This window comes from Trachurus trachurus (genome assembly GCF_905171665.1).
Source record: "Trachurus trachurus genome assembly, chromosome: 15".
Classification (NCBI taxonomy): Eukaryota; Metazoa; Chordata; class Actinopteri; order Carangiformes; family Carangidae; genus Trachurus; species Trachurus trachurus.
The window spans coordinates 9885708-9906067 of NC_139906.1; the positions used below are offsets into that span (position 1 = coordinate 9885708).

General features: G+C 40.8%; 1 protein-coding gene across 1 annotated transcript; it reads left to right on the forward strand.

Moving 5' to 3' along the window:
- The first annotated feature begins 522 nt into the window (after positions 1-522).
- Positions 523-18254, forward strand: desi2 (desumoylating isopeptidase 2). The gene is made up of 5 exons (XM_083988105.1): positions 523-1217; positions 11018-11090; positions 11247-11340; positions 14109-14250; positions 17885-18254. Exons 1-5 carry the CDS (start codon positions 1170-1172, stop codon positions 18164-18166), a joined length of 639 nt encoding a protein of 212 aa, XP_083844231.1. The 5' UTR covers positions 523-1169; the 3' UTR covers positions 18167-18254.
- The last annotated feature ends 2106 nt before the right edge of the window (positions 18255-20360 follow it).

The window sequence follows — 20360 nt, forward strand, 5'->3', positions numbered from 1 at the left end:
CAAAGAGAGAGTTGTCGTCCACCGCCACTGCTTTCCTGGTTCATCAAGACAAGGTGCCATGAAGTGGATGATCCAAGCCGTCCAGAATGATATAAATATAGATAGATATGGTAAAAAAAAATATAATTAATAATCCAATAATATACAGTAAAATTGGCACGAATCAGTCTACTCCTGCATTATGAATTATTTTGAACAAATCTTAAAAATATAGGCACAAATAATAATAGCTTTGTACACTTTCTATTGTGTTACTTTTACTTAATTTAAGGGGCCTATGACACAACATAAAAGTCAAGCACACTACTGTACTACTTATTTCATCCCTGTGGGGGCTAAATTTATTCAGCAACAGCCTCTTCTCAGATTGAATTGAACCATGATCCATGAAATGAGCGCATTCAACTCAAGAACTCCATCACCCATAATGCTCAGCGGCGCGTTCCATGGCTGAATAATCGAACGTGGACTCATCGCTCCGCTCACGCTCGCCCACTCTCACTCACTCAGCGACCAGTTTTCCCCCAACAGTCGCATCCTGCCTGGCTGGCAGCTCCTGAGCGAGAGCAGCAACCGTTAGCGAGCAAATAAGGGAGTAACGTTAGCGAGCGAGTCATCTTTTTTTATTTAACTTACCGACAATATGCCGTTTTGCTGACTGGTTCTTCCCGGAGAAAATGAAATTACACTTTCCCCGCGCCAACACGGCTCCTATAAGAGAAAACTCGCTGTGTAAAGTCAGCTTTTTCACTTCGACCTTATCGGTGGTAGTAGCTGCTCGACGGCTTTAGCCAAGTCTGTCGGTTGGTTGGTTCGTCTTGACCGAGCGAGAGGCTCCGCTGTCCGCCGCCGCCGCTGGTGCTCTCCGAGGCGGGGAGGGGGTGGTCTGGACAAAGCCAGTCAGATGTTGGACGGTGGTGGAGGCTCAAAGGTTTTTTTTTTTTAACACCTGGGTTGTTGTGAAACTAAATTGATCATCGTTCGTCGTGGAAACAAGAGGATACAAGAGGAGTAAAAGGTCTATTTTTTTTTTATTATTTTTATTATTAAGAGGGCGATAGTTTTGGAGCCGACGGAGGAGGAGGAGGAGGCTTCGCGGGGTGAGCGGAGGAGCAAGACCCGCAGAGAGAAGACGGAGAAGCAGGGACCTACAGGCCGAGACTCCCCTGATGCCAGTGATGGCAAACGAGCCGATCATCCTGAATGTCTATGATATGGTAAGTAGAGAAGCAAAGATCGATACATTATCACTTATTTTGTCCGCTTTACCCACGGTGTACGGTTCTTTTCTTTCTTTTTTTCACGTAACCATATCAACAACTCCCGGACACAAAGCCAAACATCATAATAAAAATCGCAGATTTAACACTAGGTTCAACATTTGTAGTGTTACATTGATGAAACTAAAAGCCTGAAACACATTTTGTAATAACCAAGGACTGTTCTTTAATTCGGCATTCATTGATAACATCAAAACCAGGTCGTTTTAATTCAATTTGCCCTTTAAACACTGGCTTATTTCCCTGCAAAAAATACACAAAGGAACAAGTCAGCGATATGTTGATGGGGGAAAAAAGTTTTCATAAGAAATGATTGTAGATAGTTGTTTTTTTCCCATTGGCTATTTGGCTGATGTTATCCAGAGCTCCACGGAATAACAACAAAGCTTAATTTAGTCCTATTCTGTAAACATTGTGTCTCCATATCAGGAGTGGAGCAAAAAACCCAAATGGGTTTTATAAGCTGCTGTTGCCAAAACAGTAAAAGTTTGACAAGTGAAACATCCACAGTTGAACATGGTGACCAACCATAGAGTTTATTATTTCTTTAGCTGTTTCCTGTTGCACACTTTCATGTGTGTGAGTCAGCCTGAGTCAGGATCTCAGTTCACTTATCAGGTCAAAAACAGGAAAACATGGGCTGCTGCTGCTGCTGATCTGAACCCAACCACAGGTGGATGATGATGATGATGATGATGATGAGGTGACATTAATAAAAATGACAATCTCACCCAGTCAGGAGAGAGTAAATGCATAAATGTATGTGTCTTTGTTCCAGCAGAGGTTGAATTTCAGTCACTTATGTTGTCACCATGCAGGGGGGTGAGTCAGTGTGTGTGTGTGTGTGTGTGTGTGTGTGTGTGTGTGTGTGTGTGCGTGTGTGTGCGCATTGACTGATCGGCTGATGAATCATTGATTGATATGGATTTCCTGTGGCAGACTGACAGATTTCACCTAAAATGGGAATTGTCTTGTTGGGAGTCATAAAACAAGGAGACACAGTCGTTTTGGGATCATGTCGTGCACAGATGGCTTTTTGTTCACATCAGATGTTGTTATTATGATACTATAGTAGATATATTTTTAATCCTGGATCAATATGAAGATTCCCCTCTCTTCACTCTTCTAGATGTGATTCGTTATCCTTCTCTTCCTTCTTTTTCTCTCTATTTTTAATCTGATTTATCGCCACTCTGCTCCCTTTTAGCCCGATGGTCAATACATCATCAGAGGCCTGAGGTGAGAGCCTGGAGAGCCTCAGGGTCCTTTTTAACAGACCTTTGAGAGTCTGTAGTCGCAAAAAAAAAACACACAGTGTGAAATCAGGACCTGGCTGTGTGACAAGTACAATTACTGCATTTGTCCATCTTATCCTCCTTTCTTCTATCTCCTGTCATCCCCCCTCCCTTTTCCTCCCCTACTTCCTCCTGTTTCTCACTCGACTTGCCATCCACATTAAGCTTCTTCTCGGTTAAGAGACCACTAGAAAGCTTTTCTTTTTTATCTTTCTATCTCACTGCTATTCATGTGAACGGCTGCAGGGTTCCTCTCTGAACACTTCAACACGCAGAGCTTTGTCACTCATACATGTCTAACACAGGCTCACACCCACATGCACATGTGTAATGTTGCTTTTGCACTCTTGTGCTTTCAGTTCATTGGTTTTTTTTTATCTTACTGATGCATGCCATTGTTATCTCTACTGAGATCAACATGTTTAGCGTGCCACATTTTTACTTATATAGGGGAGTTCAGTGGTTTAGTGCTTGTGCATGCAGGTCGACTCACACCTGTGCATCTGGTGTGTGTGTGTTTGTGTTAGATGTTGTCCTGTAAACTGTTCCTGCACTCATTGAAAACAAACAGATGATTGCTGCCCTCCATTCATTCGTTCATTCATTCGTTCATTCATTCCTCTGCTTTAAATGCTTCCGTTGCGTATTGATTAGGCTGTTCAGTCATAAATACTGTAGGAAGTGTGACCCACAGTCAGACGTCATGCTTCATACTGACTGACTAGTGGACTTACTTTCTGTTTGCCAGGTGGTTTCCTGACTCAGAGAAAAGGAAATATAACTGGGTGATGAAGCAGAATGTTTTTTATTTTTTTATTTGATCAGTTATTTCACATACAGATCATTTCCAGTGAGTGATGGATGACTAATCCTCTCAGTGAGTACCGTAGATGAGTCACTTTGTGGCTGAGTGACTGACAGTTTATAGACCGACTCACTGTTAACAGGCTGATTGGTCCTTTCTAACTCCTGATTGGCAAGAATCAATCAAGGACAGAGAGCAGTTTGATTAGCCCTAACCCTAAACAATATGTGACTGAATATCTCTGTTTTTATACAGATTGAAATAACAAGATATTAGCCTAAGTTTTAAAGCCAGGTCTCCTACTACTTCTGCTCATTATGCTTCTTGGTATTGAGCTTCCCATGGAAAAAGCTAAGCTAAAATTTTCCAAAATGTTAAACTTAAAGCTAGAGATCAATTGATTGTAAAGATTAATTGACAATCTTTTATATTTTTTTATTTTCAGCAATAGACTAACCATTCACTTTTCTAGCTTTTTGAACTGTGGCCTTATTTGTCTTCACATTACAGTATTAACTGTTAACTTATTAACTGAGGAGGCTGCTCTGCTGTCTACAACTCTGTAGTGTTATTACAGTATCTTACACACATTTCTACTCCCATTCAAGGTAATAATTTCTTGCTGCATCAGTTAAATCCATAGTGTGTGAATGTGTTAAAGCAGGTATAATAAAATCAAAGTGAAAACTTTCGCAGCTTATCAGGTAAATGCAGAATGAAAGTAACTTAAAACATAGTGTCCTGCTGTTTTCCATGTGGAGAAAAAGCTCTGTATCTCAATACACAACATAGTGAAGCATTATTAGTGAAGCAGTAAGTAATTTTTCAGTCTGGAGAGTTGGTAGACACCAAAATAGCTCTACAGGTGAGCAGTGACTCATTAAGGTGGCCAGAAATTTGTCACCAAATGAAAGTTTGTGTTCCTCTGTAACTGTCTGGGTGCGTAAATAAGCCACAGTTTGCTCACAAGTTTGTCTTATTGCCTTTTGTCAATATTGACCATTTATGTCATTGTTGTGGTTTTGCACAGTTGCCCCAAGTGGCCTGCAAAACCCGGTAGGAACAGGTTTAAATCCTGCTTTAAGGGTCTGATCAGGACCCTGTTTAATGGTGTGTTGGCCAGTTGGGTGACTGGTTTGGTGACTGTCTGTCTGTACAAAACAGGAAGTCAGGAAACTGAAGATCAGATAATAATTGCTGAGGTCAGAACAGTGGCGACACACAGCAGGATGCCCACCGCCGCCGACTCGGATGTTCTCACCAGCTCAACGCACAGCGGTGGAGCGGCACGGTGTCAGTTCAAGATCCAAGACTCAATATTACTTTGTTGTCATTTCACAATAACACAGGTATAAAGTGGAACCAAATTTCGTTGCCACTGGCTCCACATACACAAGACAAATAAGGATGAATAAAATGAATGAATGAAATGATAACATTGAAGTATTGGAAAATTAAAAACACTGAATGGCAGTGGATTGATAAAACGCACCTCTACTGTAAGTATGGTAGTGCACTGGAAAAATAGAGTAAATAGCAGGACCGTGACAGTTTTTTTTATTTTTTTGTCAGGGTGTTAAAATCTGTCTTTGAGCAAGACCTCGGCCATTTTACTCAGAAACACTGATGAAACGACTTGTTTCCTCTTTCCATTTGAGAATCGATAACCTCACATCACATGACTTTCAGGAATATCTGTGCAGACGTGAGCACAAACACAGACACCCTCCATCCAACCCCATCAACCCCTCACCCCTCACTCTCTCCTTCTTCTATACCATGCCCATTCAGTCAGGTCCTCCCCACCATCCCGCTCCCATCCCTGTTAAGTGGATTTCCTGGCCAGCTCTGAGTGCTTTAGTACGCTGCTCTAATGAGACAGCATTATCTACACACCACCTGTCCGTCTGCCAGCCGGCCGGCCGGTCAGCAGACCAGCGCCACGCGCCACTGTATCCGTGTTAAAGCTTTAGGTTTGACAGCGTCATGTAGCCGGATATCAGCAGCAGCAGAGCAGGTTGTGTTACTCTGAGGTGGTCGATCGATAGATACGGCATTGGAAGGGGAATGTTTTTGTAGCTTTTTGTCTGTTTGTTTTGTTGTATTGTGGTTGATGGATTACAGGTGCATCTCATTGATTGCTTACATTTAATGAAGACCTAAAAAGACAGAAAAGACCAATTAAAAAAAGCATTTTTTAATATGGAAATGTTGACCTTCTGAAAAGTATGTCCATCTATGCACTCAATACTTGGTTGGGGCTGTGTGATTTGAACTACTGGAAATTAACTTTTCCATGATGTTATAATTTATTGAGATGGACCTGTAAATTATGACAAGTAGGTTTGAATGCTGATATGCTAATAATGTATGCTTTTGTGCATTTCGTGGGGACTCAAGGAAGATTAGTTAAATGCTAGAATCAACTAATGGGGATCCGTAATAATAAGTAAATAATAGATAGTTTGGATGTGGAGGCTTGGGTCAGTCACGGACGTAACATCGGTCATCATGAGTCTAGTTCTTTTTTTTTGGAAGGTAATTCAAGCCAAAGACAAAAGCCTGTTGAACAGTACAGCAGTGTTGGCAGCGTAGTGTAAAGTGGTGGTCGAAGCCAATGCCTGTGTTAAAAATCTTGCACAACACAAGAAACTGAAACAGACAGTACTTACTTCTTATACTGTAGGTTTGGGTTTACCACAATACTAACAGGGCATCTGCAGGTCTTAAAACGTCGGTTAAAGCAGATTTCAGTTCCTATAAAAGAGTTATAAGAAGACAGTTTGAAATGTCAGCGAAAGAGGTCGAAGATGATCATTTCTTCATTAATGAAGATCAGGAGGAGTCTCAAACTCTTTTTAGTTCATTTTAGTACTAAGATGTTTAACATTAGTGAACCATCCTTTTACAAAACATTATGAAAGACCTGAAATTTGCTGAGAAAAATATGTGATATTTCAAGAATATTATGACTCTTCTGTCTGTCTAATAAACTAATAATAATTCTATTAAATTGGCGGATCTAGACACAGATTCACTGCCAGTTGTTTTGGGGGTGAGGGTGACATTAACGTTGCTTAGAATTGGTTTTGTACAGCTGAGAAATATCAACAAATATGAGATAAATGTCAATGATTTGATATACTTCTGTCGATGGACAAGTCGTAGTAGTTGTACACTTGTTTTGATTCTGTTCGAGGTGTCATGTTTACATGGAACATGAGACACTTGGTTTGGTTATTTATATCCCTGTGTACACACAACACTGTCCAAGGCTCAGATCATACATGTGCAGTTGCGTTGTGATTTCTCACCATCTCATCCACACTGGACTGTACCAACATGAGATGTTTACATGCCACGAGAGCTCCAATGGCCGACTAATCAATAGGTTAATGATAGAAAATGCTGATTCCAGGACATTTTTTTTTATACCAAATGACTGCAACAGGTACTTTTTGACATTTTATTGACTAAACTGTTGTTAGATGCAACCATTTGGTAGCATATCAATATCTCCTAATAGGTATGTATGATATTTACCAGTGCATCTCATACAACCACCTTAACACTGTCTTTGCCAAAAAACAAACAGGAATTTTAGTTTCCGGACCGATGGCTGCCCAGTAGAGCCGGTGTGCAGACGACACACCACACTTCACTACTTCCATCAGTTCAACAACTTCAGCGTTGTTTCCATGTTTTTTTCTTCTTTTTTCAGGTTTAGACCGGGGTAAATCAGCTGTGAGGACATTTTAACTTCATGAGAACATGAATCAAACTTGTGTTGTGCAGTGTCTAAAATTAACTCTTTGGTTTACAAGCTGTGAGCGCGAGGTCAACAGACTATCGACTGCAGGCTGCTCAGCATTGACTATGTTTTCTGGGCTTGTGGCTGGCAACAGTTTCCTTCCCTCGATTTGAGTTTTTCTTTCAGTTTGTGTGTTGTTTGCTTTCAGTCTACACACATTTCCGCTACAGCAGTGATGCACACACTTCGCTAAAGACATTTCATATCATCTCCCCGATAATCATTCTGCTTAACACGGTCGGCGGTGGTGGTAATCCTTCACGGAGAAAAAATGACGGCACAGAAACACAACACGGAGAGAGAGATGATTAAATATGAAGACATTTAACTGCAGCAGCACCCAGTTAATCTGCAAGCGCCTCCCCTTTCTCTATCTGTTTGTCTTTAATTCATTCATAAACACACACACACTCAGCTCATTCTCTGTGCTGTGGAGGAGGCAGGTTTTAACGAGCTTTGTAGTAATGACGGCTAAGATAAGAGTCTTATTTCACCACGGGGAGGATGGAGGTGGGGGGTGGAGGTAGGGGGGGCATCGCTGGAATAAACTGGGAGGTGATCAGATTTTTCCTGCAGTCATTTAACGATTATAAACTAAAAATGCATATATTATAAAACATGTGCAGCTGATATTCTTGCACACAGAATTAGAATCATTTTGCAACACAATCATTTTAATACTGTGGAGGAGATTTTTTAAAGTCCAATTAAGTGGATCTGAGGGGTGTGTTTTCCTGTTTTTGTTTTGTTTTTTAGAAAAAGCTACTCGCTGACTCTTGCAGGAACATTTTATGAGCAACGTATCAACCCAATGTAGGTCAGGAAACAGACGCTCTGCAGAACGAGACACTAGACAGGAAAAAAAAAAAAAAAAAAAACACGTTCAGCTCAGCAGTATAGTCTTATTTTGTCTCAGAATCCGCCGCATTTATTTATCCAAATTACACCCGAATCTGAATTAATCATCGGCCTGTAGCTATAATTTACTCTCTGTGTATTTCAAATGAACACAAGCAGAAATTGCACTTTCAGAAGAAATAAGGTCCTTGTTCCTCTCCGCTGTAGAGGATCAGAGGGACGAGCTGTCACTTCAGCAGACTTAACATTTACCTACTTTAATTCCAAACTATATCTAATTTATTTTCTTATTAAGGTCACATGCAGCCGCCAGACAACTGACAATTAACAGGATTCAGCTTTGTAAACTCATTTAAATTTAGGTCTGCAAACCTGAGAAATATTCAGAGTAGAGTTATGTCCCATGTGTAAATCAAAGAGTGTAAATAACAATCTTTCAATTTAATGAGACAACAATGGTGACAAGAAAGTTGGATTAAAAAAGTGATTACTTTATTGGTGTGTTGGACTTTTTAGTTGCATCCACAAGTGCAGCATTAAGCCACTGCTGAATGTGCAATCTTCTGCTTTATATTTTCAATGATTGATTGATTTAAATTGATAATCAATATCCATTTTGTTGTAAATTGTAGGTCAAACTAGTTAATTCATTCACTGGTTCTGGTTTGCATCACACTTCACCACATCTCGTGTTTCTTTCTGCAGAGGTCAGAAAGGTGACACTAACTTGAAAAGCTGTCAGTTTATTATTGATATACTGTATAGCCTAACTCTGGGATGAGAAACAGATTTATTTGATTTACATATTATCTGTGGGCCTGAATTTTGTGTTTTTCAGTGTTTTAAGTTGTGCAGTTGTTTGGAGTTGTTGCCTTTACTGTTATGCAGAATAATAATAAAACAGTTGTTGTTAATACTGTGCAGGACATGGTCATTATTCAAAATCAATGAGTATTGTGATGGTATCATATCATGAGGTTGTAGGCAACAATACCCAACCCTAGATATACGTATTATAAACATGTTTGTATTATCACCAACAAGCAGACAAGAGTTTTAGAAGTTATAAAAAAACGTTTCCTTCCTTGACTCATCATCATCATTCCTGCTGTGTGTGTGTGTGTGTGTGTGTGTGTGTGTGTGTGTGTGTGTGTGTGTGTGTGTGTGTGTGTGTGTGTGTGTGTGTGTGTGTGTGTGTGTGTGTGTGTGTGTGTGTGTGTGTGTGTGTGTGTGTGTGTGTGTGTGTGTGTGTGTGTGTGAGAAGCATTATGCAAACAGCCAGAGGCCTGAACAGTATCACCGCTGCTGGTTGTTACTGTTTTCCAGTGTAGATAGATACATGAAGACAGCCTGCTCTGTGCTACAGTACAAACTGTATTTACATAACAGTAGGGAGGAAGTATGAGAATAGTTTTTTGAATACTTTTCTGTGGCTTTCAAGCTGCTAAATATGTTTTGCATTGTAAATGTAAATGGGGTTTGAACATAAAACAACAGGAGATGCTGAATGTGCACAGCACCATGATAACCACCACTCACTCCACATGATCAGTTTTGTATTTAAATGACTTTATCAAGATTATGTTCTGGCTGAGTGGCATAAAAATGTGATTGACCTGTCACTACAAATACTTCACTGGTGCTGAAACGATTAGTCAATTAACTGATGAGTCCATAGGTAGAAGATTAAATGCAAATATTTTTGGCTTTTTAATCAACTTTTTTTTTTATCAACATTTCAAGCCATAGTAGAATTTGTGCCCCTGATTAAAATTTTTTTTTATCAAACGTCTTGTTTTATCAATGAACAGTCTGAAACTTAACCGACACATAAATAAGAGAAAAACAGCAACAACGAGAAGTTGAAACTTCGTAATGTTTGTCGTTCCTGCTTGTATAATGTATGTATTCCTCTCCTCCATCCATCCCCTGGGATAAAATCAAATCTTTTTCACGCAAACGAACTCTGCCTAGCAACAGCCCGTCCAATCACCTCGTAGCCACAGGATGCTCTGCTTAAGAGATGGACGGACATGTCAGAGATCAGTGCTGCTGCGGGTATTGATTCAGTGTGTGTGTGTGTGTGTGCGTGTGCCCTTTCTTGTGTTTGTTTGGCGGCTTGTCTTTGTGTGTGTGTGTGTGTGTGTGTGTGTGTGTGTGTGTGTGTGTGTGTGTGTGTGTGTGTGTGTGTGTAAACATCAGAGCCTCTCAGATCTCATTTCAGTCGGCTGAGATCATGTGATGGTCAAGTGTCAGGAAGACAATGGCCGCCCGTCACTGAGTTGAGGTTAATTCAGTTTGTGAATACATCCTTTTATATTAGATCTGTTTTGCACGCTTCCTCCAACTCTGATGTATCACGAGTGGATTAGTTTTCATTTTGAGTCTCTGCTCCGCTGCTCAATTACGTGGCTGTTTGTCTGTGTGATAAATGACAAGGAAGGAAGGAACACATCAATGTACAAAACAGACAAGCGGCACATTCAGCGGTAAAAGTTTGCCTTGGATCGCTCTCAGCCAGTTTTTGGCACAGCGAGGCATCGTGGGATTTCAAGTGTGATCCAAACATGGATGTTGCCTCTTGAGCGACCATCTGTGGTGTAACTGCACTGATCTGGTTGTTTCCAAGTAAAGGTTACATCACACAAAATCATTTCAGTGCCATTTGTACCGTGGCTTCTCTCTGTCTTCGTTGTGCATTAAAAAAAACAAAAAAAAAAACACTTGAGCTGCATCTGAAATCATGTATTTTTTCTGTTTATTCTATAAAGAATTACACACATGAGCTGGACAAAAAGCTTATTGTAGATATATTGATATATCAGCCAATAATAAAGCTGAAACAATTAGTCTCTTAATCAATTTGCATAGAAACAATGGGTCTCTTTCCAAGCAAAAATGGTGAATTTGTGTATTTTTTTATTCTTTGTCTATTTCTTATTGTGTTTCTGTCTCTTTGTGTTTTCAGTACTGGATCAATGAGTTCACCAGCACTCTGGGCATCGGGGTGTTTCACTCAGGGATTGAGATCTATGGAAGAGGTAAGATTACCCTGATATATGACACCACACATACCAAGTCAGCGTCCTCCTGAGGATGGGGGTTCACATCACATGAGACACAGAATATTAAAAACACCTCATACGTCACTTTTTTTGTAAAACAACTGTGTTTTTATTTTGTGTGTGTGTGTTTAGAATTTGCCTATGGCGGACACCCGTACCCATTCTCAGGGATCTTTGAGATCACACCGGGCGATGCAACCGAACTTGGAGAAACGTTTAAGTTTAAGTAAGTACAGGATATTTTGTTATTACAGGTGCATCTCAATAAATTGGAATATCATGGAAAAAGTACATTTCCAGTTTTTCAGAAGGCCAGCATTTCCATATAAAAAAGGGCTTCTTTTAATTGGTGTTTTGTAATATTCAAATCTTTTGAGATACTGAATTTGATGTCTTTGTTAAATGTAAGCCCAAATCATTAGAATTAAAGGAAATTAAATAAATAAAGACATGAAATGTTTCATTTTGTGTGTAATGGATCTATATAATGTATTAGTGTCACTTTCTGAATTGATTTACTGATATAAATACAACTTTTCCATGATGATGATATTCTAATTTATTAAGTTGCACCTGCATATGTTTGTTCTCTGATGTGAGCGAATGTTAAAGAAGAAGTGTGGACAAAAACTACCTGGAGAAGAACGTGATGATGGTGTTTTTTCATGGTGTTTAAGCAGATGCAGTATAAGTCACAGTTCACTAGTTACTGAGCTCAGCGGACATCGAGCCTCCACTAAGCTCATCATTCAGTGTCCTGACGTGCACTTCATTAACGACTGTTCTGCTTACACCAGTGAGGGAAAACACCAAACCCTGTTTTCCAGTCGTCAGCAGCAGCGATCAGATGATTTCTGCCATTGAACACTGATTTCTTGGCTCGTGATGCATGAGCCTGTTTCTAATGGATTGTTCCTACATGTGAGAGAGTAAATGTTGAACAGACGTACTCTTCTCTCGTCTTACAGCACTTCACAACGCCACATTCACCCATTTATACACGACAACCACACGGAGTCTGTGTAACGCTCAGTAGCTCGGTCAAGAAACACGTCAACATGCAGGCTGGAGGAGCTGGGGATCGAACCGCCGAGTCGCCGACCTTTGAATTAGTCCAACTCCTGACCAGGGAATGGGATGTCCCTTTAGAGCCTGAGAATATGGGCTGTAGGCCAGGGCGTCTCCGTGGCTACACAAGACATATGGAGCTAATGATGCACAACAATGTTGGGACATGCAGCTCCTGTGATTGTGGTGTTGCAGTCGACCGTTTATTGATTACACTGCAATAAATTACTCCTGAGCCACATGAGTGAACATCTGTCTCTGTTACAAACACACACATCCAGAAACAAAACATCTAACAGTATATCTCTTATCTCTTTATCTCTAATCTACTTAACATAAGAGATTTGTGGTTCTCTGATTATCTGCAGTACTGTAGGTCACTGCCGGACACTTTTGACTAAATGGGACCAATAAGTCAAATAATCTCTGTCGGTGAGCTGGTTTCCTCTCATAATGAGCTGTAAGTCAGAAGGAGAGAGAGAAACAAATACATGGGGAACAGAGAGCAGCATGTGACAGACGTTTCTGGCTTTACACTTGATTTGCTGATGGTTTTGTGGCCGCTGATTTGTGTCGGACCGAGACAGAGCGAAACAAGAGAAAACAGAAGAAAAAAAAAAGTGGAATTTATCTTGTGACTTAGTTTGAAACAGAAAAAGAAGCAAATTATAAATTAAATTCACTCTGGTAATTTTAGAAGCTTAAAGGCCACATTATTCAGCTGCAACTAACGATTATTTCCCCTGTCGAATTATCTGGTGATTATTTTCTCGATTTCACAGATTATCTGTTTTGCGTATGAAGAAAATTCATCATCTTCACCACATTCTCACATCTGAGAAGCTGCAAACGACAAATATCTTAGCTTAGAAAATGACAAAAGCGATCTGATCAAGTTTCCAATTAATTTTATGCAAGTCAATTAATGACTGATCGTTGCAGCTCTAACAGATTATATGATTTTTCTAATATTATTTCTCATGTGAAGAAGTAAATGAGGCAGAAAAGCACGTATTGCAGGAGCGTGTGAAGCTGAACTTGCAGAAATGAAGGAGCTGGTGGATGTGAGACTCGGCGCTGGGGCCTCGGTGTCTGTGTGGTTTTTCTGCTGCAGCTGAATTCAAGGCTGTTGCCGTGGAGAGACAGACAGGAGGTTCCCAGTCAGCTCAATGCGTTTTTGGATTCCCAGAATCAGCCGAGGTTCTGTTTGTGTGTGAGTCTGTGAGTGTGTGTGTGTGTGTGAGTCTGTGTGTGTCTACCCAGAGCTCCTGTGCTGCTGTATTACTTCTGCTCTAGTTGATCTGCCCTGTGGCTTTCGACACACTCTGCCTGACACACACACACACTGAGAGAAAGGCACAGTTTCTGTCTCCATGCAGGCCACTAGACCATAAGTATGGATCATCTGGGACAAATGCTGACATATCACTCAGTGCAGTGTGAATCCACTTCTCTCTCTCAGGCTTAAATCCATCGTATTAAAACGCTCGATAAAAAAAACAATCTTTCCTTTTTAAAGAGACTACAGAGATTTGGTAAAAAAAAAAAAAAATCCATTTTAACTTTGTGTTTGTTCACATTTTCATTCAGGAATCAGGATGTGTGCACATGAGCGAGTTATGGCATTTTGATTTCAGATGTTAGATGTTATGTGAGGCTCGGTCACGGAGGGATAAAGGACTGGAGACCCACAGTCCAGCCAGGGAACGGAGTAAAAAACGGAAATGTTTGTAATCATTTATAAACATTTTCAGCAACCCTTTCAACTTTTATAGCTTTCATCCCAGCGTTCCTACTCTTTCCATTCACTGCGCTCAGTGTGATTGTGCGAAAGAGGTTGAAACAAACTGTCCCAATGTCTTTTTTTTTTAAAGATATTTATCTGCGAGTAAATAATACCTATCTGTCGCTCACTCGTCTCTGCAGAGAAGCCATAGTCCTGGGCAGCACGGACTTCACAGAGGAGGATGTGGAGCGGATCGTGGAGGAAATGGGGAAGGAGTACAAAGGCAACGCCTACCACCTCATGCACAAGAACTGCAACCACTTCTCCTCCGCTCTGTCAGAGGTAGGTGGAGGCCCGGACAGAAAGAAAGAAAAGAAACACCCGCTGAGTTAAACACCATGGAAGTGTAACACTCCCTACATCTTGATTTAGTGTGAGTGTGAGTGTGACTGCTTGAACTAGCTCTGTGAGTGTGTGAGTGTGTGTGAGTGTGCCTTCAATCGGCTTATCCTGGTGTGACTAATGAGCAGGGAGTCTTACAGTTAGCATCTAGCACTGAGATGGGGATTAGGACACTGATACAAGCCTAGACATGCAGAGCCAGCTGGAAAACACACACACACACACACACACACACACACAGATGTACAGTATATACCACATGTGCGGATACTCTCAAAGGGAAAAAGCACAGTTAAAAATTGTGATATTCATACACACACACACAGAGGAGCAGAGTGGAGCGGAGCAGAGGGAGGCAGCTTTGCCCCCAGGAGGTGATTCTCCTGTTTACTGTGACCTCATTAACACGGGGGGTTAACTTAAAGAGAAGCAGTGAGTGAACGTGACTGGATGTGTAGGAAACAGTTGCTGCAGCTTTGAGAGTTAAAGCAAGACGTCTGCAGAGAGAACGTGTGAATGTGAATGTGAATGTGAATGTGTTAGTGTGACACACATCAGTGTTTCCATGTCGGTCATCAATCAACAACACACCTGTGACCTGCTGGTGACACCTCTGGTCCTGTGTCTCGTTATTCAGTGGATTATTTGTTGTTGTTGAGACAAAGAGGCGTTTAAAGACACAGCCAAACCCAGGAATTAAGGACGCTCATGTGCTGAACACAAAGACAAGAAACGTTGTTTAATGATTTAGTGTCATGTAGTGTTTAGTATGATTTAGTTTTTACTTTTCTGGTTTGTTTATATTGAAGATTTTTTCTTTCTTTATTAAACATTGAATAAGTTAGAAAATCCACCCAAAGGCTTTTCAGATTTTAATTAAAATTCAAGAAAATCAACATCAATGTGTGTGTACAGCTCGTAGCACTGCCCCCATGTGGCCAATAAAATGAATGAAGGCAGGTTGAAAGAGGAAAAAGGAGTGTAGAGGATCTTTATGCCTCTTTTTCTGCTTTGAGTTTCCTCTTCACGCCTCCTCTCTTTATCTCCCCTTGTAGTTATTTTTATCCAGAGTCAAACTCGAGTGTCTGTGCTATAAAAAGCCGACTGATCTGCCACAGACAGCTCCGCGCTGGTGATCTGAAAGCTTGTTTTGTGGGTCTGTAACGGGGGTATTTCCAAAAACGCATCACTGCAGTGTGAGTCCTGCAGCCAAAGCTTATTTTTATTTCAGCCAAGCACCAAACAGAGGCGATTGTTTTATAGATGAATGGTAGAGATCATCCGTGGAGACAGGATACAGAGCAAACCACAGATTCACACCCGCTTCTTCTTGTCACAACACAGTTCCTTTTCTGAAGGAGGTGAAGGATATTCATTATTTTTATCTGGCAAACAGTCACTGCAGTGTTTATAAGTCTCTTACTCAATCTAGTGTTATCCGTCGACGTGACACGACATGCAAAATATACAGCTTGGCGAGACATTTTTGTGGTTTAAAGCAAATTCACTGTCACACCCGTCTCAGAACAACAGCCTATCAGCACCTCTGCTCGTGTTTTGATCAAAGTACAGTTGAGCTCTTTGACTGGAAAACGCCTGGGTGTCTCATCTGGAAGTGTCACAATCTCGATAATAAAACACTCACATTAACTGTGTTAGTGGATGAATCGTAACAATAAAAATGCGTCATGGCTTCCTGCTGGATGTTGTTTTTGTATTTTAAGACGGAGAAAGTCGGGAAATCTAATATAACTTCCTGGAAGCGTCAGATGTTTTTCAGAGAGAGGAGAATCACAGGATGTATTTCCAAATTATGCCTCCATTGTTTCAGGTTTTTTTTTTTTTTTTTTTTTTCTCCCACAACATAGCCAGACTTTGATTGGAAACATTAACAAACCAAGAGGAAGTACAAAGTATTTGTTGATCATTAAAGCATTTTGGTTTCGTGAGGAAATTACACAGAAATTTACATGAAATTGAACAGAAATCAACACAGATCCTTTCAAGTTGATTTTAAAGGTGTACAGAAAAGAAAATTGAATTTGAGCCCACTTTGGGTCATAAAATTAATGTGATAACTCATCTATCAGACGATGTAGGCCAAACTTTGTGCAAAATTCTATTTTTGAGTAAATCCGGGATGAAAGTGTGTATTTTTTTTTTCGCATTGGATAATGCAGGCGCACGGATTATACGTCAGCCTGTACACGATTCACCAGCCACTGATATTGGATCCGTCATTCAAACGTCTGAGACACGCACACACACACGGAGCTCGGGCTCGCCCCAAGCTTTGAATATCCCGCCCGCTCGATAACGACCAATCAAATTCGTTTTCCTCACTCGGGTAAACTCGTGTTGCAGCTCGTGACAACTCAGCGCGACAAACAGGACAAACGGCCATTTCTGTACACCTTTAACATTCAATGTGGCTTCATTTCTGGACTTGATTAACAGAAGAATGAAATGCTATTAGATTGTTGGTGTTTTTATTTTGTGTTTTCAATCAATCTGATTATTTTCTTTCATCCATTCATTCTGTATTTGTTACTTTCATGAAAGTGTACAGTACAATACAATATGATGATACACAAATCCATAATTACATTTGGATTCGAGCACATTTCATGATTGGAAAGGAGAAATGGTAAGAATATAATTCTTATTTATGTCTCCCCCTCAAAGAATCATACTTCCAGTTACCTACACCCTCGATTACATCAACAAAAAACAAAACAACCCATATAAATTAATCTACAAGACTAGAACAACATTTGACTGGATTAAACGTCCAGTCAAATTTCCAATGCATGTTTTCTAACTTGTTTCTCTTTTAAAATGAAAAATATCTGTACAACCCTTCAAGTCTTATTGATTAATTGTTTGATCTAGTATAAAAGCGTGAATTTTTGAATTTTGAGAATTACAGACAGGAAATATTGAGCTGGAAATAAAAAACTAAAATAACTGAAACCATCACAATGATTGCAGGTTAATTATCTCATTTCATTTCATTTCATTTATTTGTTTATTTGTAACGGGACTCTGCATATTCATGAACATACAAAAAATAATTAGTTGTAAAGATGCCAGATTTAGCTCCAGAGCTCATTACCATCTGTAGTCCCATGGTCAACAAATAAAATTACAGTAAGACAAAAACAAAACAAATGATAAGCACAGTTCAAATACAATGGTTGCATCTATATTATTGATTTAAAGGAGAATTCCGGTCATTTTTGACCCCTAAATCACTGTCCTGATGGTCACCCAGTGTTGGGGGGAGTAAAAAACGCGACTAAAATTGATGCAGGCAAACCGGAGTTACACCATGGCTAGACGGCGCTAGCGATAGCAACAACGCTAAACTATGGGGGCAATTTTTTCAACCACAACAAACACTCAAAAAACAATCAAATATCTATGGTACATGACTCGAATCCTTATGACACACCACTGAACTCATATAGTGTACAGTATAAACAGTATAAACTTTGTGTTTTTAGGGGTCAAAAATGACCGGATTTCTCCTTTAATAGACACATTGATGTTTACTCTCTTTTCTCCCCTTCAGATCCTGTGTGGCAGGGAGATCCCTCGCTGGGTCAACCGGCTGGCCTACTTCAGCTCCTGCGTGCCGTTCCTCCAGAGCTGCCTGCCCAAAGAGTGGCTGACCCCGGCCGCCTTGCAGTCCAGCGTCAGCCAGGAGCTGCACGCAGGAGGAGAGCTGGAGGAGGCCGAGGACGCCGCCGCCACCGCCTCGCTGGCCTCCATGTCTCCCTGCTCGCCCTCGTCCTCCTCCAGCCCCTCCTCCCTGCCTCGGCATTCCCGCCACCACCACCAGCCGCGGCGGTAGAAGGCGTGAGGAGGAAAAAGACGTTTGCTGTCCTCGAGCAAAAGGCACCGACCGGACCGCTACCTGCTCTGGGTGAGAGCGTCACCCGGTGATCCAGAGCAACAATGGGATGGTTTTCCCTCGCAAGGTGGGGGGCGGGCGGGGAGCGCATCTCGCCACTGACAGAGGCCAACACGCCTGACAGACTACAACAAACAAATCCAAACTAAACTCTCCCCTTGAGTCTCTTTCATGACTTTACCAGCCAATCACAATGCAGAATGGAAGCGGAGGCGTTATTTACCAGCCACGTCCTTGTTTTGTTTTCAACCACGAAAACCTGGTTTTAGAGTCGATGCTCAGTGACATCACCGTTAGAAATCGCTATAATGTGGACGACTCTACTCCTTAGTTTCCTCACCTTCCTGTTTGGAGCTGAATGGTCTTAGTTTTCATCAGAAAAATGGAGCTAAGGGAGTCACAGGCCCGCACCTTCAGCTGACACCTGTCAAACAAATCAACCGTTAACCATGGATGCTGAGTATCATCTGTATGGAACAATAACTCTCAGTCGCAGTCAGTAGTCGCATTAGAGGAAATCATGTGTTTATCTGAGCACCTCACACAGAGTTAACTGGCACTTTTAGGATTCACCAGATGATTATAAAGGAATAGTCTAGAAATAACGGTCAATTTCATAGTAATGTTGAGAAATATAGCCAAGAAATAACGATTGATTGCGGAGAAATAACTTGGAGAAATATCGGTCAATTGCAAAGACTTGATGGAGAAAAATTCTGGCCTTTCCCCAAAATTTCAAAGCATGAAAAGCATGTGTAATCTTTTGCCTTTATGAAAAACATGACATTACTCTGAAATTGACCGTTATTTCTAGGCAATTTCTTGACATTATCACGTAATTAGCGGCCTGTAATGGTGGAAATGACTAAAAATGGACCTGGTGTAGTTTTTGACTGTGGCTGGTAAATGTCTCCACTGCCACCAGCAGCTGTAGCTCCAGTATCGTTGAATCGTTTGGCTGGTAAACTTGTGAAAGCAGCAGGTGGATTTTAGGACTCTATAAACACTTTGCCTCAAAATGCTGTGTGCATCAGGACCTCAGCCTTTTTTTTTTTTCTTCTTTTCTTGATGTTTCGTTTTTTTTTTAGTAACACAGCAAGCTGGATAGACTACAATCACCCTAACGCCACACAGACACAAATGAACTGATCCAGAACCAGTGTCTAAAGGGGAGAAAATCCCCAGCACACCTCAGATGAGTTCAGTTCCAGGTAGTCCTCCTCTCCTCTTCTTCTCCTTCTTCTTTCTTCTTCCTCCTCTTCTTCTTCGTATCTGTAGCAGCTCTTGAAAACCCTTCCTGTCCAATTGTGGAAGAACCTGATTTGATAAAACTCAAGCAGATTTTAAACGTGTATCAGCCTGTAAAAGTAATAATTATGAAATAGCAGCGGCTGTTTCCTCATCAATAATGTAATCGTGCTGGTTTTTCTAAATATTAAAGAATTGGGTTGCAGGGCAGGCAGTGACTTACAGGTCAGAGGAGACTTTTTTTGTTACCAGGAAGGTTCAAAATATAGCGAAAATCTTTCTTAGTAGCAACTGCCAAGGTGCCTTTGAGCAAGGTACTTCACCTACAAGTGTCCCGGTTCTGCCACCAGTTACGACTGTGGTGGCTGGACTGGACTGCTCCCAGTTCTCAGCGTGTTTGCATCTTTTTGTTTTTAGTCTTTACGAAACAAAAAATGTCTGAAGAACAAGTGACGGAAGGAAAAAAAACGAGGGAGGTTTTTGCGTCTGAAACGTTAACTGACCTGTGATCAGACACACGGCGGTCAGGGGACGATGACACGGTGTCACATACAATGGTGTTAACGTCATGAGCACATTTGGAGTTTTTAATCTCAAAAGGTTTCGATTGAAATCACAATTATTTTAATCAGCTTAAAAATATTCGTAAGATTTTACAAGAAGATGCTGCTTCTCCAGATGAAGAAACTCTACACATGCTGTAAGCGACACCACGTGTGCTGCGTAATGTGCGTTGTCCCAAACAACAGCCATGGATGTGTTTGAAAACACCTTTCTCTGATTTGATTTGACGTGTTTAGCCTGGACTGACGCCGTCTTGAGGACTGGACCACAAGCAGGAAAACATGTTTGTGTTTTTTTTTTGTTTTTTTTTTAAATTCTCTAT